The sequence below is a fragment of the Uloborus diversus genome, chromosome 8 (genome assembly GCF_026930045.1).
Source record: "Uloborus diversus isolate 005 chromosome 8, Udiv.v.3.1, whole genome shotgun sequence".
NCBI lineage: Eukaryota > Metazoa > Arthropoda > Arachnida > Araneae > Uloboridae > Uloborus > Uloborus diversus.
In genome coordinates, this window is record NC_072738.1 from 22,444,095 (window position 1) to 22,466,658 (window position 22,564).

The window sequence follows — 22,564 nt, forward strand, 5'->3', positions numbered from 1 at the left end:
AAATAAATAACCTAACAAACACAGAAGCAATCTTAGGAAGTTCATCCTGTGGTTAATAAGTAAGATTCAATACTTTGACGTTGAGGAAAAAAGATGCACAAATATGCGGCAGTGTATAATCGCACCTCATTAATTTTACTTTTTTTTAAAAACAGATAATTGGTGGAAAATGCATAGGGAATTAAAGTACTTTTGTAAAACAAAAAAAAAAAATTCTTCATAAAATCAATTTTCCCTGATGTTTTGTTATTTTTTCAAAATTCCCTGATATTTCCCTGACTTTTCCCTGATTAATAAAGTTCCCTGACTTTTCCCTGATCTCCCTGATTTCCATGATCTGTCGCCACCCTGTCCTCCCACCCATACATTTTTTTTTTTTTTGGTTTTGTAATTTCAATTTTTTGATAGAGGGGGGGGGGGGGATCAACAGTGCTCTGATCTTCTCATTTTTTTCGAGGTGAGGAAAGGACTTCAAGCTGTCTGCCGCAACCAAACAAATAGATTTGGGAGGGCACTCTTAAAATATTCTCGCTTCTGGTGGGTGGGGGGATCCGGGGGTTTCCTCCGGAAATCTTTTGGAATTGCAGTCCTATGAACGCAGTTTTAGACAGTCTCTGGTGATGCTACGGGAGGAAAAATTCGGAAGGCCTTCTGCGGAAATTTTTAGAAATGGAAATCTTAAAAGCACCATTATAGGCTATATTTGTCGACGTTAGTGTAATCAAAGGAATGAGATTTTAAGTTGCCCAAGATGGCTTTTTTTAAAAAAAATGGAGCGAAATCCATCACCCCTCCGCCCAATTTTTCAAAATTGAAGTTTTAAAAACGCAGTTTTAGACTAACTTCGATGATTCGATGATGTTACGGGCAGGGCAGTTCTGAGGCTCTCCCCAAAACTATTTATAAATTTAAGTCCTAAAAAACGAAGTTTTAAAGAGCTATTCAGTTGTATTAGGAGGACGGATTTAAACGCTCTCCACCTTAAACTTTTCGAAAATGTAGTTTTTGATTTTTCATATTTCATACGGGAGTAGTGGGACCCTCGTCCGAAACTTTTTCGTAATTGAAGTCTTAAAAGTGCGACTCTGGACCATATTTGGTAACGTTATGAGTTCGGCCTTTTTTCAAAATTGAAGCTCCACAAAAGCAATCTTAAACTATTTTCGATGCTTTCAGAAGGCAAGGCGTTTGGTAATTGTTCCCTGGCCTTTTTTCGACATTGAAGCCCTAAAAACGAGGTTTGAGAAGCTCTTTAATGGTTTTAGTGGGTGGAGGGGGATTGCGAAGTGTAGCATTTTGAAGATTTTCTAATTTTTAGACCAATAGGAAAAAAGGGGAAAAAATGGGACGGGGGGGGGATGTGTGTGAAAGAAATAGGGGTAGTTGGACGCAATTACCTGATCAAAAGTCAGTAACTTTGAAGTTCTTTTTTTTTTTTTAGCAATCACAATTACTTATTGTTCTCACTTGACTGTTTTTGGTGTGCTATCATTTTATTTTCCCAGTGCCACCCTCCGCACCATCACGGTCGACCGGCTCCTCACGATGCTGCTCCTATAGCGAAAGCCGTTTACAGGTTGCGTCCATGTCCTACACACACGCGCATACATACACAACTACACACACAAACGCACACACACACACACATACACACACACACACAAACACATACACACACATATATACAGACACCTACACATACATACACGCATACATACAGACACCTACACATACACACACACCACCACATACACACACGCATACATACAGACACCTACACATACACACAACTACCCACACACAGACACAAACACACATGCCTACACACACATACACATACCGCCTACACACAAACACACATACGCCCCACACACAAACACACCCACCTACATACACACACTCGTGATTGCGAAAAACATAATTTGAATTCAAGATGTCAAAATTCAAATTAATTTTTCTTTTTTTTTTTTAAGGTTATTTTCAAAATCAATTCAGATTTTTTCCCCAACATTAGGCAATTTTTGGAAAGGAGGAGTTCAAGAATCCTCCCCTGAAAGGTAAAACGCAATTTCAGGTCATCTTTGGAGATGTTTAGACGCAAGGAACGGTTTTAGGAATCTTCCTCCGAAACTTTTCAAAGTTGAAATCTTAAAGACACAATTTCAGACTACTTTTGGTAGTAACCTTAATGAAAGCGTGTTAGTTCGGGGACCCTCCTCCAGAAATGTTTTGAAACTGATGTCCAAAAAAGGCCTAAACAAATGCGTTTTTAGGACATCAATTTCCATTGTTACTAAAACCAAACAACTAAAACTTATTTTAAATTTCTTGCAGGGGACGAGAGTTAACGAGAGAAACATTTTGAAGACCCTTCTTTTCAAACTGACTTTTTCTTAAATAACTTCACTACCCCAAGCCATGTTCCTTTCTTGAGTAAGGAGTACGGATCCCCTGACCCCTTCTGAACACCACTGCCAATTACCTAGTGCCATCTAACGCAGGGTTCCCAAACTTTAACGATTCACAGCACTCTTTGAAGAATTAGAATTTTTTCTCACGCCATCCTAATCTAGTTTTATATACATATTATTGTTACCATAGGCACTTCGCGGCACCCCTCACCTCTTCCTGCGGCACCTAGTTCGGAAATCTCTGATCTAACGTATAGTAATTATTATTATCACTACATATTTATTTATTTATTCATTATTATTATTATATTTTTAATTTATTTATTTATTTATTTTTTTGTAGCTAAAAGTTTGGAAATTATTTGTGAGCAACTAAAACCAAAAATAACTACCTTCATTTTTGGATTTTTTTTCTCAGATTTTGGAGGAGGCCCGGGCTCCCTCAGCCCCTCCCTTATATACGCCCTTGACTTGGAGTAACTTCAATAAAAATTTCTCAAAAATTTAATTTCTTTCACACATCCCAAAGCTTCTCCAGTTCTATTGTTACCATATCTTAGCAACCACACAGAATTTGACGACATCTTATGTTATAAGGTATACTATCATATAGAGTAGCACCCATTAAATACCAGTAACCAAAGTCGAAGGGACAAAGTAAAAACTTCATTTTCGGTTTAATTTTTTTTATAAAAGTTAGAACAATATGCTTTTGAACATTGTTTCATTTACAAACATGTTTCAAATACAAATGCAGACTTGCCACTCTTACAAAACAGGAAAGCAACAAGAAATAAAATGAAAAAGCAGGAGCAATTTTCATACCTGGAACCAGACAAATGATAGTACAAATTTACAGTTTTAATGTTCTTAGGCTTTGAGTATAGAAAAACAAATCCACAAAATATAACATTATATTTTTAAGCTAACAATTTTTAAAAAATATTTTAAGAATTAAAAATAAATACTGATTGATGCCATTTTTTTCACGATTATTCATCGCATTATTTCTTCGGTTTAATAACCAACTGTAGAGGAAAACTTTAAATGCCATTCAAATAAAGAAATTTGGTCAAATGTAATTAGTATTTATACATAGTCAGGGGAAACACAATTTCTAAAAGAAAAATACAAGTTGTAAAATAGCAGCTAGCAACAACCTCTTGAAAACAAAACTGACATAAATTTTAATACTGGTTTAAAGTTGCTAGAGTACTACATACGCATTTTTCAAACATATATTAATTGTTAGGGATTTCAAGATGTTAGTCAGTAAGTTAGTCAACTTAGTCAAATTTCTAAAGATTAATTTTAAAATTTTAATGGTAATTTTTTTCTTTAGAAATCTTTAATTAGCAAACAAAGTACTCTCATATATGTAATAGCCAATGATTGAGTAACCCGTCAGTTTCAACAATGAAGCTCGTGCCACGGCATGATAATTTGATAATATGTTTTGGTAATGTTTAACATGCAGGGAAAGGCTTTATTGTGACAAGGCTGAACTCGATCCGGTAACTTCACAGTTTCATTGGTAAGACTGTGTCATTTCAGGGGAATAAAGAAACGAAAAAATGGTCAACAATGAACGTTACCTACTGGATGTTAGGGTTAATCCACTAGAGTTGGGGTTACGATTTCAAGTATCAAAATATCACCAAATAGGCAATGGCTTCGTTCAAATATAGAAGCAATTTTCACCCGTCATACCTTGATGGTCGATTTTCTGATATTTCAATAAAATATGCAGGGTAAACACAAATTAATATTTTAAATATCCAGTTTCCAGCACAAACTTAATGGACTGTTAATCGGACACTCAATAACTATGAAAGACATTTAATTTTCATTCTACAATCGGCATTTCTTGCGGCAGAAAGAGATTCCAAATCTCAATGTGGCGACATGCCCTGCATATTGTCCAAATTTTTAGGTGTACAAAAATTAGACTCCTTTTCTTTCCTCAACAATCATTAGTTTTCAAAATTTTCACTACCACAATAAATGTAAAACTAAAAACCTTTTGACTGTACTCTTGACAGCCAAAGTGCAGCAATTTTTTATGCCTCAAAAATCAGGAGAAATATCTCTGGTGGCATGAGGCGAGAGATTGAAGATTACAGCAAGAAAGTTGGCATGTCTGCAGAGGAATTATTTATATAAGAGCTACTAAGATTGTTAGAGCATTAAATTCAGTATTTTACCTTAATTGGTTGAGTAACTAGAATAGAGCTAAAGAATGAGACCAGGAGGGATGTAATCCATTTCTTCGTTTTTTCATCTCCAAACTGCACACCATAGGCCCACAGGAAGAAGCAAGATACAACAATACTTGAAACTGCCAATAACCATGCAATGATGCGACACCACCATGGAAACAAGAACTTCTTCTTCTTCTTTTGCTTGACAAAGCGATTCTCCCGACGTGATTCATCATCTTGAGAAATGTCATCCAATATTAGTGTTGTACCGGATGCAGCAGAACCAGGGCGTGAAAATGTAGATAGTTTTTTCTTTGACGCTTCTGTATAGAAATTAAAAAGTAGATTCTATTAATTGGTATATATAAAATGGACGGTCTTATGCCGGAGTGAATTATCATCCATAATATATTTTTTGATGAGACAAAGTTTGATCAAAAAAGACACATAAAACATATTTGTATTTTATAAACTAGGAAAGCAGTACTAGGTAATACTGCCATGCTAGGCACAAAAGTCGTATCTGCACTTTTTATCAAAACTGAGTTAGAATCACCAGTATGTTCTTTGTCACATACTTCACCTAAATACAATGTTTTGTAGTCATATGCCAATGGGAAATATTTTTAAAAAAATTCTAAAAAAATTCCATCTGAATCAAATACACGAAGCCGCACAACTTTAAACGTCAATTTCTCATTTTGAACTCAGCTGCAGCTACAACTTTTGCGCTTAGCACGGCAGAATACTTGACATGTTTATATGTAATTAATTTGAGACAGAAAGCAATATCTGCAACATGTTAAAGTAGTTAAAGTTAGTTTGCTCTGGCATAAGAATATCCAAATGCAAGTTTGTAAGTAGAAAAATAGGAAGTTCTATTAGATGTTCTGAATAACTATTGCTGTTATATAATAAAATACCTTTGCAAAGCTCAGCAACATACTTTTGTTTGCTCTTTTTACATCCAGATAATATTAGGTATATGTAACTGAACTATTTCATGTTCTTGTTATTTCATTAATTTGTTATAACAGCTTTTGGAAATAATCTTACAACTAGTTGCATCAAACAAAAACTATGCAACAAACAATAAAATGGATTTTACAGATGTTAATTGAGTAAAAATTATTTAATTAGTCATTACTTGATAAGTTTTGTTTTTGAAGACAACAATTCTAATATGAAAGTCAATGCAACTAAACTGAGAAAAAAAAGTAAATTTAATTCAGTTAAGTGTCCATAGTATATTTATGGAAATTATCCACAAAATATTATGAACATTTATTATTACATAAAATGATTTGTTTGCAACAAAGGTTTTTTTAATCTTTACGTACTAAAAGAATTTCTAGTCCATGAGTTTTTTAATTTTGTAAATGAATTTGAAGCTAGCAAGACTTTCAAGTCAAGCTCTACATGCTTCATTCAATTGTATGAAGGCAGCACAGACACATTTCAATTTGGAAGCTGGCTGTAAATGAAGAAAATATACGATGCAAAGCCAAGACAAACAGAAACTTTTTTGAAAATCCATAAATAAAAAGTTAAGAAAACAATTTATTCAACATAAGTAATTACGCACAAAAAAAAAAAAAATCCATTGCTCTGAGCTTCCTGGAACCTTTGAAATTTTCCTGAATTATATTGATCAATTAAAGGACTTAAGTAATATTCCGCAACTTACGCTGCTTTTTGATAGCTTCAGTAACATGTGATGGTCTCAATGTACGTAGGCGGGTTTTTCTGAAGAGAGTGATCATCAAGAAAGTAGGTGGAAATACTATAAAGTTAGCCATCACTCCAACACCAATCTAAAATCAGAAATAAAAAAACATTGCAATTTGCATTATCCATTCTTGCGCAAAAAGAAAGTGATATAAAAGTGAAAATATTGTTCACACAAAAAAACAATCTTTTTTCTTCTTTTCTTTTTCTTTTTTTTTTTTTTTTGACATTGGGCAAAAATGTACTACATTTAGTATGAGAAGTACTTGCCTGTTCAGGGCTTAGAGACAATGGACCAAGGCTAAACGCTGATCCTGATGGTTTGGATGGTACCCTACCATACCACATAGCATTCACTAGCATGGACAAAAACAACATTGCAAAACAACAAGTTACTCTTTGGGCCCTCGTGAATCGACTCTTGGGAGGGCGCATAAATATCGAAAACCAGAGGTGACCATCGGATAGATTTTTCTGTGTCTTTTGTTGGAATAAATGATTAAATTCAGTGGCTTCTCCTTTCCCAGCAACTGGAAGCAACCTATCAATCTAAAACAGAAAAAGAAAATGTAATCACTGAAATTTTTAATGGTAAATTCAATTTTTTTCTCAACTGAAATATTGGATACCCTTTGTCAATTGCAATCAATATAATACTGACAAGAGAACATTAACCTTTATAATGGAAACTTTTAAGCTTGAATCGTATGGAAATGGTATATACTAATGAAACAAAACCCCTGAAATATCTTTTTATTTAGCAGTGGGTATTAATACTCAGGGCTGAAATTTCCAAATCTTTCATGGATTAAGGGGGGAGGGGGAGAAAAGGCTTTCAGCCACAGGCGGATTTACGAGGGTGCCAGGGGGTGCGCCGCACCCCCAAAATTTTTGGTTAGGTTTTGAAAAAAATTAGTTTATTATATTTCACTCAGAAACGCAGTTGGGGAGGAGGGGGGGGATTCATAGCTGTTATACTAGTAAATTTACTTGAATCCAGTGTATCACCACACATCGCTAGTGCAAGAAAAACATAACTGAGGTCATATTAAGAATTGAAGTAATTTTATCCATTTGGGAAAAAACTAATAAATTTCATGCAAATAAAGAAACTTCTCAAACAATTTATTGTTCAGTTTTGTGTTATCGTATAGAATAATTGCATGTTCTGTAATTTGGTATTTATTCGTATATCAATACCAATTCTTCTATTTTAAAACAACAATGGCTAAAAAAGTCCCAAAAAAAAAAAAAAAAACATGGCTGTTGCAAGAAACTTTAGCAATAAAATCTACACCGAAATCAACCGAAAACCAAAATTTTTAAGGTAAATTTTCAAAAAATTTTGAAGGAGGACTCCCGGACATTTTGCTGCAGTGGTGCATCCAGGGGGGAGGGGGGCAGAAGACTGGTGACCCTCCCCACAAAATGCTGAGTAGATGTTTTTCAAAAAATATTCTTTATTATTGAAGAGAAGAAATGATCTCATTTTAGGAAAACGCAGTTATTTTATGAAAAAAAAGAATGTTGGGGAAAAAATCTTAATTTCTCTTTCAAAAAGAAATATTGACATTTAAATTTTTCAACAGCTTCAGATAATTGGCGGCGAATTGTGTGCCTCCTCCCCCCTCCTCGCACAATCCTCTTTCTTTCATATCTCCCCCCCTCCCCCCTTTTTTTTCATTTTTTTCTATTTCGTTTTCATTTTTTCTATTAGTCCTCAAAACTTTTCTTCTCCAGCCAAAGTTATTACAGAGTACCTCAAATTTCGTTTATTGGGTTTTACTTTTGCAAAATTTCCAAGGAAGATCTTCTAATCACCTAAACACATCGAAAATACAATAAAATTGCCTTTTTGGAGTTTCAGTTTTGAAAAACTGCAGTGTCCCTAACGTTACCAAATATGGTCTTACACTCATGTGTTTAAGACTTTAATTTTGGAAAATATTCGAACAAGGGCCTCCGACCCCCTTTTTCTAATATCATCAAAGAGTGTTAATATTTTGAGTTTGAAAACTACTGTTTCGAAATATTTAAGTGGGAGAATCCTTTTTTTTAAATACGATGGAGTATTGCTGAAGAACTTCATTTTTAGGACTTCAATTTCGAAAATTTTCCACAGGAGAGCTCCAGAACACCCCGTCCGGTAACAGCATCAAAAATTGTCCTTCGTAGTATTTTTAGAACTTCAATTATGAAAAATTAAAGAGGTAACGTGGGGGAGGGGAGGGGTACGTATTTCTATCTGCTTTTCAAAAAATCGATTGGAGACAGTCTATGAATCTCATTCCTAACCCAAACTATAAATATGGACTATAATCACATTTATAAGACTAAAATTTCTAAAAATAACCTTGGAGCCACACGTACCTTTCTTGCCCTTAAAATATCAGCAAGAACTGTAAAACTGCGTTTTCAAAAGTACTATTTCAATTTTTTTCTGGGGCGTGAATCCCATTGCAAACCAGTAGCTGGATTCACCCATTGCTTCTAATATCGACTTTCGTTTGAGACTTTTTCTGCAGTTTGAAATGTTAATAATTGCCCATCCCCTAATCTTACTAAATATGGTTTACATCGAATTTTTTAGACTTAAAAGTGTGTCCCGCCCTAAAATTATTTTCTGATTTCGCCACTGCCTTGTTATTCCGGGAATACCCCCCCTCCCCAGATCCCTGTTATTTTTGCACCCCCAAATATTTCGGCCTAAATCCGCCTATGCTTTCAGCGTCAAAAAAATCACCTTTTTTACGAATTTGTTTTTAGAAAATGGTCTGAATAAATTTATTAAAACCTTTTGTGCATTATTATGCATAATTTTAAGAACATTCTATGAATTTTTGATCAACAAATATTAACAGACAGGGCGGTGATGGAGCTTTTCCCAGAGCACCTTTGGAGAAAGATGATTTGTGGTGTTCACTGTATCTCAGCTGACATTTATCTGAAATCAAATTCTATTTGAATTTAGTGAAAGTATTAATTAATCCTCCTCCCTACGTTCTCGGATCTTTTTCTGTTTGACTTTAAAATTTTTGGCGGTCATTTGAAGTTAAAAGTGATATTTTTCACGAAAAATTCCGCTATTTTGTTAATAAAAAACGCCTTAAAAGAAAAACAACTCAAACTCAACGTAGGGTGGAGGTTTTTTATATGCAGAATGTGTGTTCAAAATTTGAAATAGATCGGTAAATTGGTTTTAAAATGGGAGTGAACACCGACTTTTCTTTGAGTGGGGTTTACATAAACTGAGAATTCATATACTGTATTTCATTAAACTGAAATGGTGCAAAACATTTCAAAACTTTTATTGACATCCTTTTTGTGCATTTATTTCTTGCTACCAAAACTTTTGTCACAAACATGTCTATAACAATTTGCTCTATATTAAAATAGATTAAAATTTCATAACAATACATAGATAACTAAATATTCCATGAAACACATGACACAAAAGGCAAGACAACATGACTCAAATTTAAGTAATACCTTCAACCAGGACAATTTTGCTTGCTTTTGAAAATATTTTGCACTTTACTAAATCCCAGTGTATTCATTGCACAAAGGAACTACCGTACTTATTGGCTGGTTTTGGAAATTAGTAAAATTCCAAAAATCATCATCTTTGAAGACAGTAAAAATGTTTCACTTCGTTAAGTTGTCCCAGTTGAAGGTAATCTAAATATTCAAAATATTTAATTAAGTAAATAATTAATGAGCAAATTTAAAAAAACGAAGAAACACTCTTACCAAACCATCTTCTTTTTCTACAGCAAGCCAGCGATTACAAACAAACTCGTAGCGTGCTCCAGTTTGAACATCTCGTATAACAACAAAATTTAGTAACCATGATTTAAACTTCCCTTTACCACTGTTATCGTGCCAAATGCGAAGGTAATTTAGTCTCCCAAGTGGCCTGTGAAGATGCAGATGAATATTAAAAATGAGAAAAACACTCCTTGTGCTCAGTTACACAGAATATTATATCTTTCTTTTTATTTTGTTGCATGTAATGTGACTGGTAATAAAGTACGCATACACTTTTTCTGAACCTCTGCAAACAAAAATATTCTTTTTCAAAATATTTGTAACAAAAAAAAAAAAAAAAAGAAAAAGAAAAAAAAAAAAAATCCATTTTAAACTCAAGAATTTCAAAGCTTTTACAAAATTAAACCTAAATAAGTGAATGTTCAAAAAAAAAAAAAAAGAAAAAGAAAAAAAAAGGCAATTAAATTAGGTTTAAAGTTGGACCCCAAAATTCAATCTTAATCAGCATTCTAGTTTCTGTATTTTTTTTTGGGGGGGGGGGAATCTTGTATTTGCCTAATTTAAAACATTTAACTTAGATTTTCATATAAATAAGTTTATTCAAAAAAAAAAAAAATGTAATGACAAGTAAATAGTGATTCAGTTTTCACTTTCATTATCATCAACTTTTTTGGCAAATTATTGTAATTCATATTCTAGAATACACAAAGAAGCAAAGGGTGGGGGGAATAACTGAAATGGTTCATTGCTTTTAAAACAAATAATAGAATATAAAACATTTTCATTGTAGTTTTTATTGAATTAGAAATGATTTTAAATGGTTTACTAGGTTACATTACATTCATTCCTGTTATGATCACTTAACAGAACTTTAAAACTTAGGGACTCTAGATCAAATAGCTATAATAAATTTGAATTTCTTAAAAATGACTATAAACTTTATGATATTTTAAAGTTTTTATACCATCTACTCTATAATTTAAAAATCATTACTGTGACAGTTTTTAGTTATAAAATCAGCATCAAAGTATGACAGTCAGATAAGTTAACCCATATAAATTAAGTACTTTTCTTTAAAGGCATAATTCTCCTTTATAATTATAAGCTTTTTTTTTTTTTTTTTAAGTCACTATGTTCAAACCAATTATGCTTTTTAAGTACTTCTAAGAATTTTTACACTTCTTGGTTAAAGTGATTCTCAATGACTTTTCAGTTCCTTTGCACCATAGACCATTACATAAATTAGAAATTAAATCGCATTAACCTTTGAAAATATTACATCAGTTGCTTTGTCTGAAATAAAGGAATTAATTTTTTTAAATAAAATTTTAAATTAATCAAGAAACAATATGAAATACTACTAAATGAGAAAGAACAAAGGAATGAACTAAAAAAAAAACCTACCTTGGTGTTGTCATAACAAAGGTATCTGCAGCATTACGCCTAAATAATTTTCTTTTAGGATCCTCTAATGTTCTTACAACTGTTTCATCATCATCTCCAGACAAAATGAACTGAACCTATTAATTCATAAAAAAAGACAATTTAATAACTTTAAAAAAATTATTCTTAAAAAGATTAATAAATAAATACAACAAAATGATTTTGCTTTCACAAAAGTTAAACTCTTCATTTTTTAAAAAAATTAAAACTAAACAAAAATAAGGCATTTCATTTATTTTTTTTAAATTTTAGCAAAGTTAAGCTAATAATGGACGTAGTGCTAGTGCATTTTCGTCCCTAGCTTCCAAAGAATTAGGTTGCATAAACTGTTAAGTAACAATCATGGAGATAATTTTAGGTGTAAAATGGATTTTTTAAAAACATATGCCAAGAATTTTTCAACATGATTTGTGTTCCTTTTTAAAAATGCTTGAAAGATTAGAAAATTTAAGCTTAGAATTTTCCATGTGTTTTAATTTGTATTCCTTTCTGACTATTGAAACACCATCAATTTTTCTTGTTATATCTTTAAATTCTTTATTTACTTTTGATACATTTTGCTCCTGTAAACTGCAACACCCTATTTCTTTACGTAATTTTTGCAACAGTTTCACTGTTTGCTGTAAAACTAGTTTATTGCCACTCACAACAATAAATTTTAAATAAATGTTCAGTATAAGTAAAGAAAGTTGTCAAAATATCAAGTATTGCAAGAATAAATGTATATCAACGCATAAACAGCCAATTAATAGATGCTCAAAACAAGAGACATTTTCCAATTTCAATAATTGCACTACATCATTTTAATTTTTATCTATATTTGTCTTTGTATCAAGAAATTTTTTTTTTCTAACAGTTTAAATACAAAAAAGGGGGAAAAATACATTAAAAATTTCAATCCATGTTCAAAACAAGAGATGATCTTTGATTAGCACATTTCAAAAGATATTGTCAGAAATAAAAGATCACTTAGTTGCAATTTTGGCTAAAAAGTTCGCTTTGTAAATATGAATTGAAAATTTCATCTAACCATTAAATATAAAGGAAAGGAAAGGAGAAGAAATAAATATGAAAATATAAACACATTTTGCGAATATGACAAGTTTGGTTTCCATAACAGAGATACATAATCTGTTGGAACAAGAGTATTATTTCATTTCATTATTTAAAATTTGTTTTTCTGTGCATCAGATGTGACATGCATACAGTAAAAAGAGAACAATTTCATCATACACACAATAATATTTTAAGTTTAGAGTTTAAGATATTTTGCTTTGTACTATAGTAAAATCACAATGCTCATAATATCAACAGAAATTACTTTTGAATCTGTGGCAGCTGCATCCTTGTTCCCAGTAAATACTATCATTTCATAAATGTACTTATCTTCAGGATCATTGTCTGGTAATGGTGTTGCTCCAAGCTATGAAGAAACCATGCAAAACACATTTTTAAGCTAGGTTTATTTTTATGACTAAATCATCGAGAAAAATATGAAAAGCTCCAGAGACAAAGTGTTAAACTTTCTTAACTACGTCTCAAAGTATAATATACAAATGATGATACAGTAGCATCTCCTAATAGCGGACAGTCATGAACTGGAAGGTTTGTCCATTATTGAGACACTAGAAAATTGCCCGTCAAGAGATGACGGGTGAAAATTGCTTCTACATTTGAACCAAGCAATTGCCTGTTTGGTGATATTTTGATAGCTGAAATTTTAACCCTAACTCCAGGGGATTAACCCTAAACTCCAGTAGATAGCATTCATTGTTGACCACTTTTTCCTTTCTTCATTCCCCTGAAATGACAGTCTTACCAGTAAAACAGTTAAGTTACCGGACCCAGTTTAGCCTTGTCACAATAGAGCCTTTCCCTGCATTTTAAACATTACCAATACATATTATCAAATTATCATGCCATGGTGCGAGTTTCATTGCTGATGACGCCAGAAGCGTTACTCGATCATTGGCTATTATATATATGAGGAGGTCTGTATTAGGGAGGATTACTTTGTGAAGACTTTGGCTTTTTGAGCTTATAGCAATAAATTTAAGCAGAAACTACAATGCAATTTAAAAGTGTACTTTTATCATAGTTTTCTAAAAGCGTTGTCATAATTACATATTATTATATTTCATTCTCAATCATTTTGTCTTGCGTAAAATAAATGTAACATACACTAAATAGGAACTAATTTAAATAAAAGGATTTATTTAACAGATTTTGCCATTGAAACTCTGTTTCTTGATATAAATATTGAAATTGTTGCATCGGTCTCAGTTTCCAATCTTCAAAAGAAAAAAAAAAGCTAAAAAGCCTTAAATTACGTGTGTTTAAAAAAAAACCATTAATTTTCCTAATCAACTAAAATAACTAATTCTTTAAAGATGGCATGTTTATTATTTAAAATAACTAAAATTAAACTATCTTTTGCAACAATATGTGGAGGGGGGAGGGGGCAGTAATTAAGTTCTTCGCCCATCAAGTCTAATGCAATCTTTTTTTTTTCAATTATGCAACTTTAAAGATGATAGCTCATAACAAGGATTATCTGCGTTTAATAATTCTGAACCTGTTTGTAAAGTTTCTCTTGCACTCCTGGTGAATGTAAAAATACCTTAAACAACACTATTCTTCTCTTCTTTAAGGGACAAACTTAACTATAAAGGCATTTGATCTAATGGTTTATGCAGACCCCGAAGTGATTTTTTGGATGGAAAAAGTAGGAAATAAGGAATCAAAAAGTAAAAAAGTAGGAAAAAAATCACTTTAAAAAGTAGGAAAAAATAGGAAGAGATAGGACTACACACACGTCAAGAGGAAACAAATTTAGCATAAATTTTATTTCTAATGTAAAATTAAATAATAATAGTATTTTTGATTTAAAACTGTCCCAAAAATAAACCAACAGTACTTTTGAAGTATCAAAGGAATTTAATGTAAGACCGAGCCGCAAAAACAAAACGAAAGAAACAAGCTGACAATCACCAGTATGAAAAATAAACTGGTGGAAACAAAGATATTAATTACGAAAATATGAAAAAAAAAAAAATTCCAAACAAAGGAACACCATTCAACAATACAGTAATAAAATTTTTAATAGTTAAAAAATAAAATGCAATATAGCAATCGCAAAAAATAAATAAACAAATAAATAATAATAAAATTTATATTTTGGAACAATAAAACCAAAAGATTTGTTTTGTCAAAAACGAAGAAAATTCCTTCGAGAGCATCCATTTATCATTCGAAAATACTAACACTTTCAGCTCCTGTTGTCATAAAGTATGATACAAAAAGCAAAGCAAATATTAAATTAGTTTTAGTTAAAAATAATCAGCAGCTGACATGCATTTTTGCATAAGCAGGGGCAGATGTTTGAATTTGAAAAAAAAAAAGGAAATAGACTGAAAGTGCAGAACTAAAATAAATTTGTTCTTAAATATGGGACATAAAATTTATAACAAAATAATAAAACTAAATAAATAACGAAATAAGTAAACTGAAGGGTTTGTATTATGGTATGTATTTTTAGCATTCAACATAAATTTTTGTTTCAGGCACGTCATTTATGGGGGTCAATTTCTTCCCTCCCTGGCTTTGGAAAATTAATGCTTAACTATACACGAGTTTGTGCGGTTTTTGTTGTTTTCAGATAACACTTGCATTCACAGTATACATCCTTCGCTAGCCACCCACAGGGAAAAATCAAAATGATTGGCCAGTTTTAATTTTAATCAAGCAATAAAAACAAATATTGTTTTATTGGTTTGATGATTTTTAACCCCCTTCTTGTTCCAAAATTTTAGTCACGGAAAAAAACATGATGGTAAACATAACATTTTTATCAAAGACAAAGGTCAGTTACTAATGTTTCTCTGTGCATAAAAGGGAAGGGATGTAGTTTCTCTCAACCCTCACCATACAACAAAAATATTCAATCGGAAATTGTTTACGAAATTGAGAGTGAGGGGGGAGCACCTGGTATCAAATGCCTGCATATATTTCTTTCTCCCCCCCCCCTTGATAAGGCGCCCTGAGTACAATAACTTACAGTAGATACGCAGCATCGGTATAATTGCCGCACCCAGAAAAGAGTAAGAGTTTGTCAAAATTTTTTTTAAAGAAAATGTGCAGAATGCCGCATTGCCATAAACCCATCAGCACATACAACACCTCGATATTGATGATATATCGGAGTAGAAAATACCCATCCAAAAAAAAAAATCAGTAAATATTTGCTTGTGGCTCTATCCCCCAACTTTTAAAAAGTAAAAAAAATAAAAACGGAATCTCGCATTTAAATTGACTTCCGATTTTTCTTCAAAAATCGGGAACGTTTTGCCCATCTAGGTTTTGCAGTGGCTTTTTTTTTTGTTCTCTTTTTTTTTGCAAATAGTTTTTGCAAGGGAAAAAATGAAACGTTATAAATTTTATAATCATGTTTGCGATTTAGAATGAACAATAATCATGTTTATGTATGAAAAAAAGTTAGTTTCCTCGATTATTTTTGAAGTGGTTTGTTTTTGCGAATTTCTGTTATCTGTAGCTTTTATTTTGTACTAACATCAATAAAACATGTACAGTGTACAGGTTTTTCATTTTTTGCTTCCTTACGTTCCTCTGAAAGTTTTACATTTCTTTTCTGTTTAAATAAAGCTCCATTTCACTTGTAATCAATAATGAGCAAGAGAATGCTCAAGACTAATAATCTCTAAATGCAATAACCTAATTAAATGTATGACTAGAAATGCATGATTAAAAAAATAGTTGAAGACAACTTAAAAATAAAAACCAAATTTATTTGGTAATTTAGTGAAGTTAGTTAAATAAAATTAAAAACATTTGAAACAACGCGAACTAGAGCTGAGCTTTATCAATCTATTATATATCTATTTAAAAAGAACCCGCATCGTTGCATAAAAGCAAACGGGAGCTCGAGTCAACCTGCCAGAGAGAAAACACCGAAGAAGTCTCCTTTCTACTCGAAACATTTCCTTTTATCGTAAGTTAACTCATTTGCATGCGGACGCCAAATCACCTGATACACGCCAGCATAGCACCTGGCCAATGAGCATCAGGCACGTGCCGATCTGTTACGATGCATCACCGATTACGTGAAGGTCGTGATGTCATAGATCGGCGACTGCACGTGCGAGATACGTCATCAGGCGTCCGCATTAGAAGAAAGAAAAACATCGTTGAAAATTTCTCAATGATTAGGCAAGTGACTGATATTATGGTGGGATAAGTGGTGAGATGAATTCGTTAATTATTATATAAGGGGCGCTAGGCCAACAATGCCCCCCCTCTCACCATCTTATGAACATTATTTTCTTATACATTTAAAGATAATTCATTTCCTAACAAATCTCAATACCAGCTCTAGTTTTACAAAAAGATTTTGAATAAATATAAACATGATTAGTAGATTAGTTAAATACAACAACAAGCAAATTCTTTTATAACAAAATATCACTCAATCCGATTCCAGTCCGTTCAAACTGTTCCATTTTCCAAGTCAGTAACAAGTTCGAAAAAAAAATCAGTCCAATGTCATATAAACACATTCAATCTGCAAAAATTGAAAAACCTTTGCGAGTATACAAATACTTGGTATAAACACATTTGAACAGTACAAATATAAACTGTAAAACGCAAAAAATATATAACTTTAACCTGTTCCCAATAGTTAAAATAGTTTACTTTTCCCACATTACTAAATTTTCAAAAAAATTAAATTACTAAAAATATCACAAAAGCAATTACATTACAAAAACCTTTTCATTGAACTTTATTAGTTCAGATCGAGACAAAGGCTTAGTAAATACATCAGACATGTTATTTTTACTTCTAACAAATTCAACATCAAATATATCTTTATAAATTAAATCGCGTATATAAAAAAGCTTTACATCAATATGTTTTGTCCTATAATTTTCGATCGGTGATCTCACAAAATCTATTGTAGCTTGATTATCAACTTTTAATACAGATTTAATTTTGTGTTCCTTGTTAATTACCCCCTTATTAACACATTCATCAATGATTCTATCAAACCAAAGAAGTTCTTTGCCGGCCTCTGTCATTGCAATAAACTCTGATTCCATCGTTGATACACTAATGCACTTTTGTTTAAATGTTCGCCATGAAATCGGCGATTTGTTAATGAAAACAATCTGACCTCCGAGTGAAGTTCTATCGTCTCTGTTAGAGGCGAAATCTGCATCAGAATATGTTACAACTTGAATTTCATTGCATTGTAATTTAAGTTTGTAATTTCTAGTTTTAGAAACATAGCCTAATAATTTTAATAAACCATCCCAATGCTTTATACCGGGGTTATTTTGGAATTGGCTAAAAATATTTGTAGCGTAACTAATGTCTGGTCTTGTTCTGTTTGCTAGAAACGAAAGACAACCTAACAAATTCCTGTACGGTATTTTTGACATATCTTGTACATCTTGATCGTTATTTGGACAATCTAGTTTAGTGTATATAATACCTTTACTTATCGGCAATGAGGAGATAGGGATATTGAATTTCTCAAAACGTTCATAAATTTCTTCAATATAGCCAATTTGACTTAATGAAACACAATTCAAATCCTCCTCAAATTCTACGCCTAATAATTTTTTAGTTTTACCTAAAATTTTTAGATCAAAGTATTTTTGTAACAAATCTAAAACAGTTTGTATATCATTTTGACTCTTTCCAAATAAAACAATGTCATCTACATACAAAAGTAAAATTACAGAAGATTTATAAATATAGACACAGTTACACCATTCAAATTTACAAAAACCTATTGAAATCAATTTTTCTTCTATTTCGTAAAACCACAATCGTCCACTTTGGTGGAGTCCATAAATTGCTTTATTTAGTTTACAATATAAATTTTCCATCCCCTTTTCTACAAAACCAGGTGGTTGTTTCATATAAATTGGTTCTGAAATAGGTGCATAAAGGTAAGCATTTTTCACATCACATTGGATGTTTACCCAGTTTAATTTTACCACCAAAAGAGAAAAGAAAAATCTTATAATGCTGAAATTTACAACTGGCGAGTACGTAAGATCATAACTCTCATATTTCAATTGAGAACTCCCTAAAGCTACTAGGCGACTTTTGTATCTCAAAATTTCCCCATTTTCATTTCTTTTGACTGTAAAAACCCAGCGAGAACCAATTGGAGTAGAATCAGGCGGTAATTTGACAAGATTCCACACTTTGCGATCTTGCATCACTTTTAATTCTTCCCGCATTGAACTTATCCAATTGTCTTTTTCCCGCGATTTAAGGGCTTGTTTGTAAGTGTTAGGAATAATGATTTGATGTCCTAGTCATGCTTGAGAAAATTCATTAATTACATTACTGTTTACAGAGTTATCAATCTCTCCTTCAGTAGTATTTTTACCTTTAAAGCAAAATATATCTGGCTGATAAACAATATTATTTTTTCTGCAATATTTCTTTACATCATAAATTGATCTCAATCGTTTGTTGCTTCCCTTTTCAAAATAATAGATATCGTTACGAGACCCATCGGGTCTTGGTACGACTTTTCTTTCCCATTTTGCTAATTTTAAACATTTATCACTTTCATCATCTGATGATTCAGTTTCCCCCCGATCTGATTCTTCTGTTTCTGAATGAACTGGTGGTAGTTCGGGAATTTTTAAGATTTCCTCATCAGGAATTTCATCTTCATCTGATTTTGGTACATTTAACCATTCTATGGTGCCCATCACGACTCCACTGCGTTTAGACTCAAATTCGTCTTTGAAAAATTTTCCCTCATTAAATCTGACATTTATGGTCTCTATAATTTTATCATTTTCTGGAATCCAGATTCGATACCCTTTTGTCCGAAATGCATACCCAATTAAAATCCCTTTTTGGGCTTTAAGATCAAGCTTTTGCCGACGTTGCTTCGGCACACCAACGTAGGCTACGCATCCAAATGGTTTCAAATGTCTGATTGAGGGTGATTTTCCCCCATATAGCTCGAAAGGAGTTAGTTTTTGATCTCTATGACACACACGGTTCCAGGTGTACGTGAAATACAACATGGCTTCAGGCCAAAAGTTTTTACCTATACCACTCTCTTCTAAAATTACCCTAGTACCATCTGCCACAGTTCTGTTAAATACTTCAGCCGCCCCGTTTTGCTCAGGGGTATAACTATTAGTGAATTCATGTTTAATCCCTTCATTTTGACAAAATTTACTTAAAATTGCATTTGAAAATTCCCCTCCATTGTCAGTTCTTATTGCTTTCAGCTTTGTTCCCAGAAATCTCTCTGCCCTTTTAATATGATTAATGAGAATTTCTGCTGCCTGATTTTTATTTTTCAATGGGTACAATGACGTTCTACGGGAATAATCGTCAACAACTGAAAGAAAGTATCGTTCACCTCTTCTACCTTCAATACTCGATGGCCCCCAAATGTCACTATAAATTAATTCTAAAGGTTTCTTTGATCTAATTTCGTCCATTGGTTTGAAAGATACGCGTCTGAACTTTCCTAATTTACAATCTTCACAATTTACTTTATCATTTTTAAAAACTGGTAGACCCCTAGTACATTTATATTCAGCAGTTTTCTTTATATTATCGACATTTACATGAGCAAATCTTTTGTGCCATAATTCTAAGCTTTCAGTACTACTAGCTTCATAATTAACATTTTTATGTACATTTTCTGAAATTACCTTTGGGTTAACAAAATAAATGCCATTAGATAGTTTAGCTTTAAAAATTATTTCGCCATTATCTGATACAGTTACCAAACCTTTTCCCCCTTTAAAACATGCTCCCGCTTGGTCAAATCTGGGACCAGACAGTAAATTTCTTCGCAAATGCGGCGAATACATCACATTTACTAAATTAATGGTCTTAGGACCGAACTTCAACTTTATCTCTCCAACCCCCTCAATTGGAAAAACATGATTTTGGACTGCTACGGCCATCTTTCGATCATTTACAGGTTCATATTTATGGAAAAAGTTCTTATTATTTGCAAAGTGATGGCTGGCCGCCGAATCAAATGCCCATGATGAAGGATTACAGTCTATCTCGTTAAAGTTCGCTTCCGAAATAAAAAATGTTTTGGAAGGGTACTCACACTTTTTCGGCGATGAGGAGCTGCCTCTTCTGGTGAACTGGTTCCTGTTTCTTCCTCTTGACCTCCTCTGGCCATAACTTGACTTCTTGGAGCTTGTGGATGGACTTCCTCCGCGGTTCCTCTCTGGAAAACTACAATCTTTGCGGATGTGGCCTGTACGTCCGCAATTATAACACGATCTTTTTTCTTTTGGAGCAACGTAGTTGGCGCTAATATTATCCTCGTCCTTCAGCTTTAATCTGCTCTCTTCAGAAATTAAGTCCTGTACTATCGTATCAAAAGAAAAATCCTCGGGTTTCTTTCTCAAAATTGATTGGCAAATGCTGTCATATTCCGATGGAAGATATCTCAAAACTTGAAAATTTAAGTATGACTCCGAAAAATTCTTGTCGATTCCCTTTATCCTGTCATAAATTCGACGAATTCTTGATGCGAAGAGATTTATGGATTCGCCTTGCTCAATTCGACAGTTTGTTAACTCAGTAAAAGTTCTCATATGCACACACCTGTTATCAGGATAAAAGTGTGCTTTTAGACATTCCCACGATTTTTCTGGCGACTCACAATGCTCTATTATTCTTTTGAATTCGTTGTCTACAAACAAATATATTAAAGATAATGCCGCTCGTTCTCTGGCCAAAAACTCACGAACGTCTCTCTCAGTAAATCCTGAATCTTTAGAGACTACTGGCACTGTTTCCTTACCAGTTACAATGTCCCAGGCGTTTTTCTCCATCAGGACAAATTTCATATCTGCTGCCCATGACACATAATTTGTGCCATTTAATTTCTCAATAGTTATCTGGGGATTCGCCATTATTTCGACAGAAAGTCGGAAGACAATATCAATGAGCACAAATAATCTAATATTTATCATCAGTATGCTCTTGTCGAAAAAAAATCTTCTATACGGCCCCCCCATCGAAAATTATCACAGACGTCAAAAACATCATTTCCATCTCCAGTCCTACTGAAAATATAGGCCATCGAAAACAGAGTCCAGGTTGCCCATAACCTTTTAATGAGCAAGAGAATGCTCAAGACTAATAATCTCTAAATGCAATAACCTAATTAAATGTATGACTAGAAATGCATGATTAAAAAAATAGTTGAAGACAACTTAAAAATAAAAACCAAATTTATTTGGTAATTTAGTGAAGTTAGTTAAATAAAATTAAAAACATTTGAAACAACGCGAACTAGAGCTGAGCTTTATCAATCTATTATATATCTATTTAAAAAGAACCCGCATCGTTGCATAAAAGCAAACGGGAGCTCGAGTCAACCTGCCAGAGAGAAAACACCGAAGAAGTCTCCTTTCTACTCGAAACATTTCCTTTTATCGTAAGTTAACTCATTTGCATGCGGACGCCAAATCACCTGATACACGCCAGCATAGCACCTGGCCAATGAGCATCAGGCACGTGCCGATCTGTTACGATGCATCACCGATTACGTGAAGGTCGTGATGTCATAGATCGGCGACTGCACGTGCGAGATACGTCATCAGGCGTCCGCATTAGAAGAAAGAAAAACATCGTTGAAAATTTCTCAATGATTAGGCAAGTGACTGATATTATGGTGGGATAAGTGGTGAGATGAATTCGTTAATTATTATATAAGGGGCGCTAGGCCAACAATCAACTATACAAAAAATCGGCGAAAAGGAAATTTTTTCGCACTTTTTGAAGTCGGCCGTTTACTTTAATTAAAACTTCTAAGTGACGGGTAAATAATATATAGTTGCAACAGAATGTGCCAGTATCTATTTCTTTATTGTTTCGTTAAAATAGTAGGACTGAAGTCGGGGAGACAAAAGGAAAAGTCAATCATAAACGCCTCAACGGCAAAAAAACTCACTTACGAAAATTTAACTTTAAACA

At 32.9% G+C, this 22,564-nt stretch overlaps 1 protein-coding gene across 1 annotated transcript in view; it reads right to left on the reverse strand.

Annotated features, from left to right (window-relative positions):
* Positions 1-22,564, reverse strand: part of LOC129227963 (uncharacterized) — a 147,642-nt gene that overhangs the window by 14,921 nt on the left and 110,157 nt on the right. Inside the window, exons 33-38 of the mRNA XM_054862588.1 lie at positions 12,873-12,974; positions 11,513-11,628; positions 10,091-10,256; positions 6,611-6,889; positions 6,300-6,426; positions 4,616-4,935 (exon numbers count right to left, since the gene is read on the reverse strand). Of these exons, the coding sequence (XP_054718563.1) occupies positions 4,616-4,935; positions 6,300-6,426; positions 6,611-6,889; positions 10,091-10,256; positions 11,513-11,628; positions 12,873-12,974 (1,110 nt within the window). The remainder of the gene's footprint in view (positions 1-4,615; positions 4,936-6,299; positions 6,427-6,610; positions 6,890-10,090; positions 10,257-11,512; positions 11,629-12,872; positions 12,975-22,564) is intronic.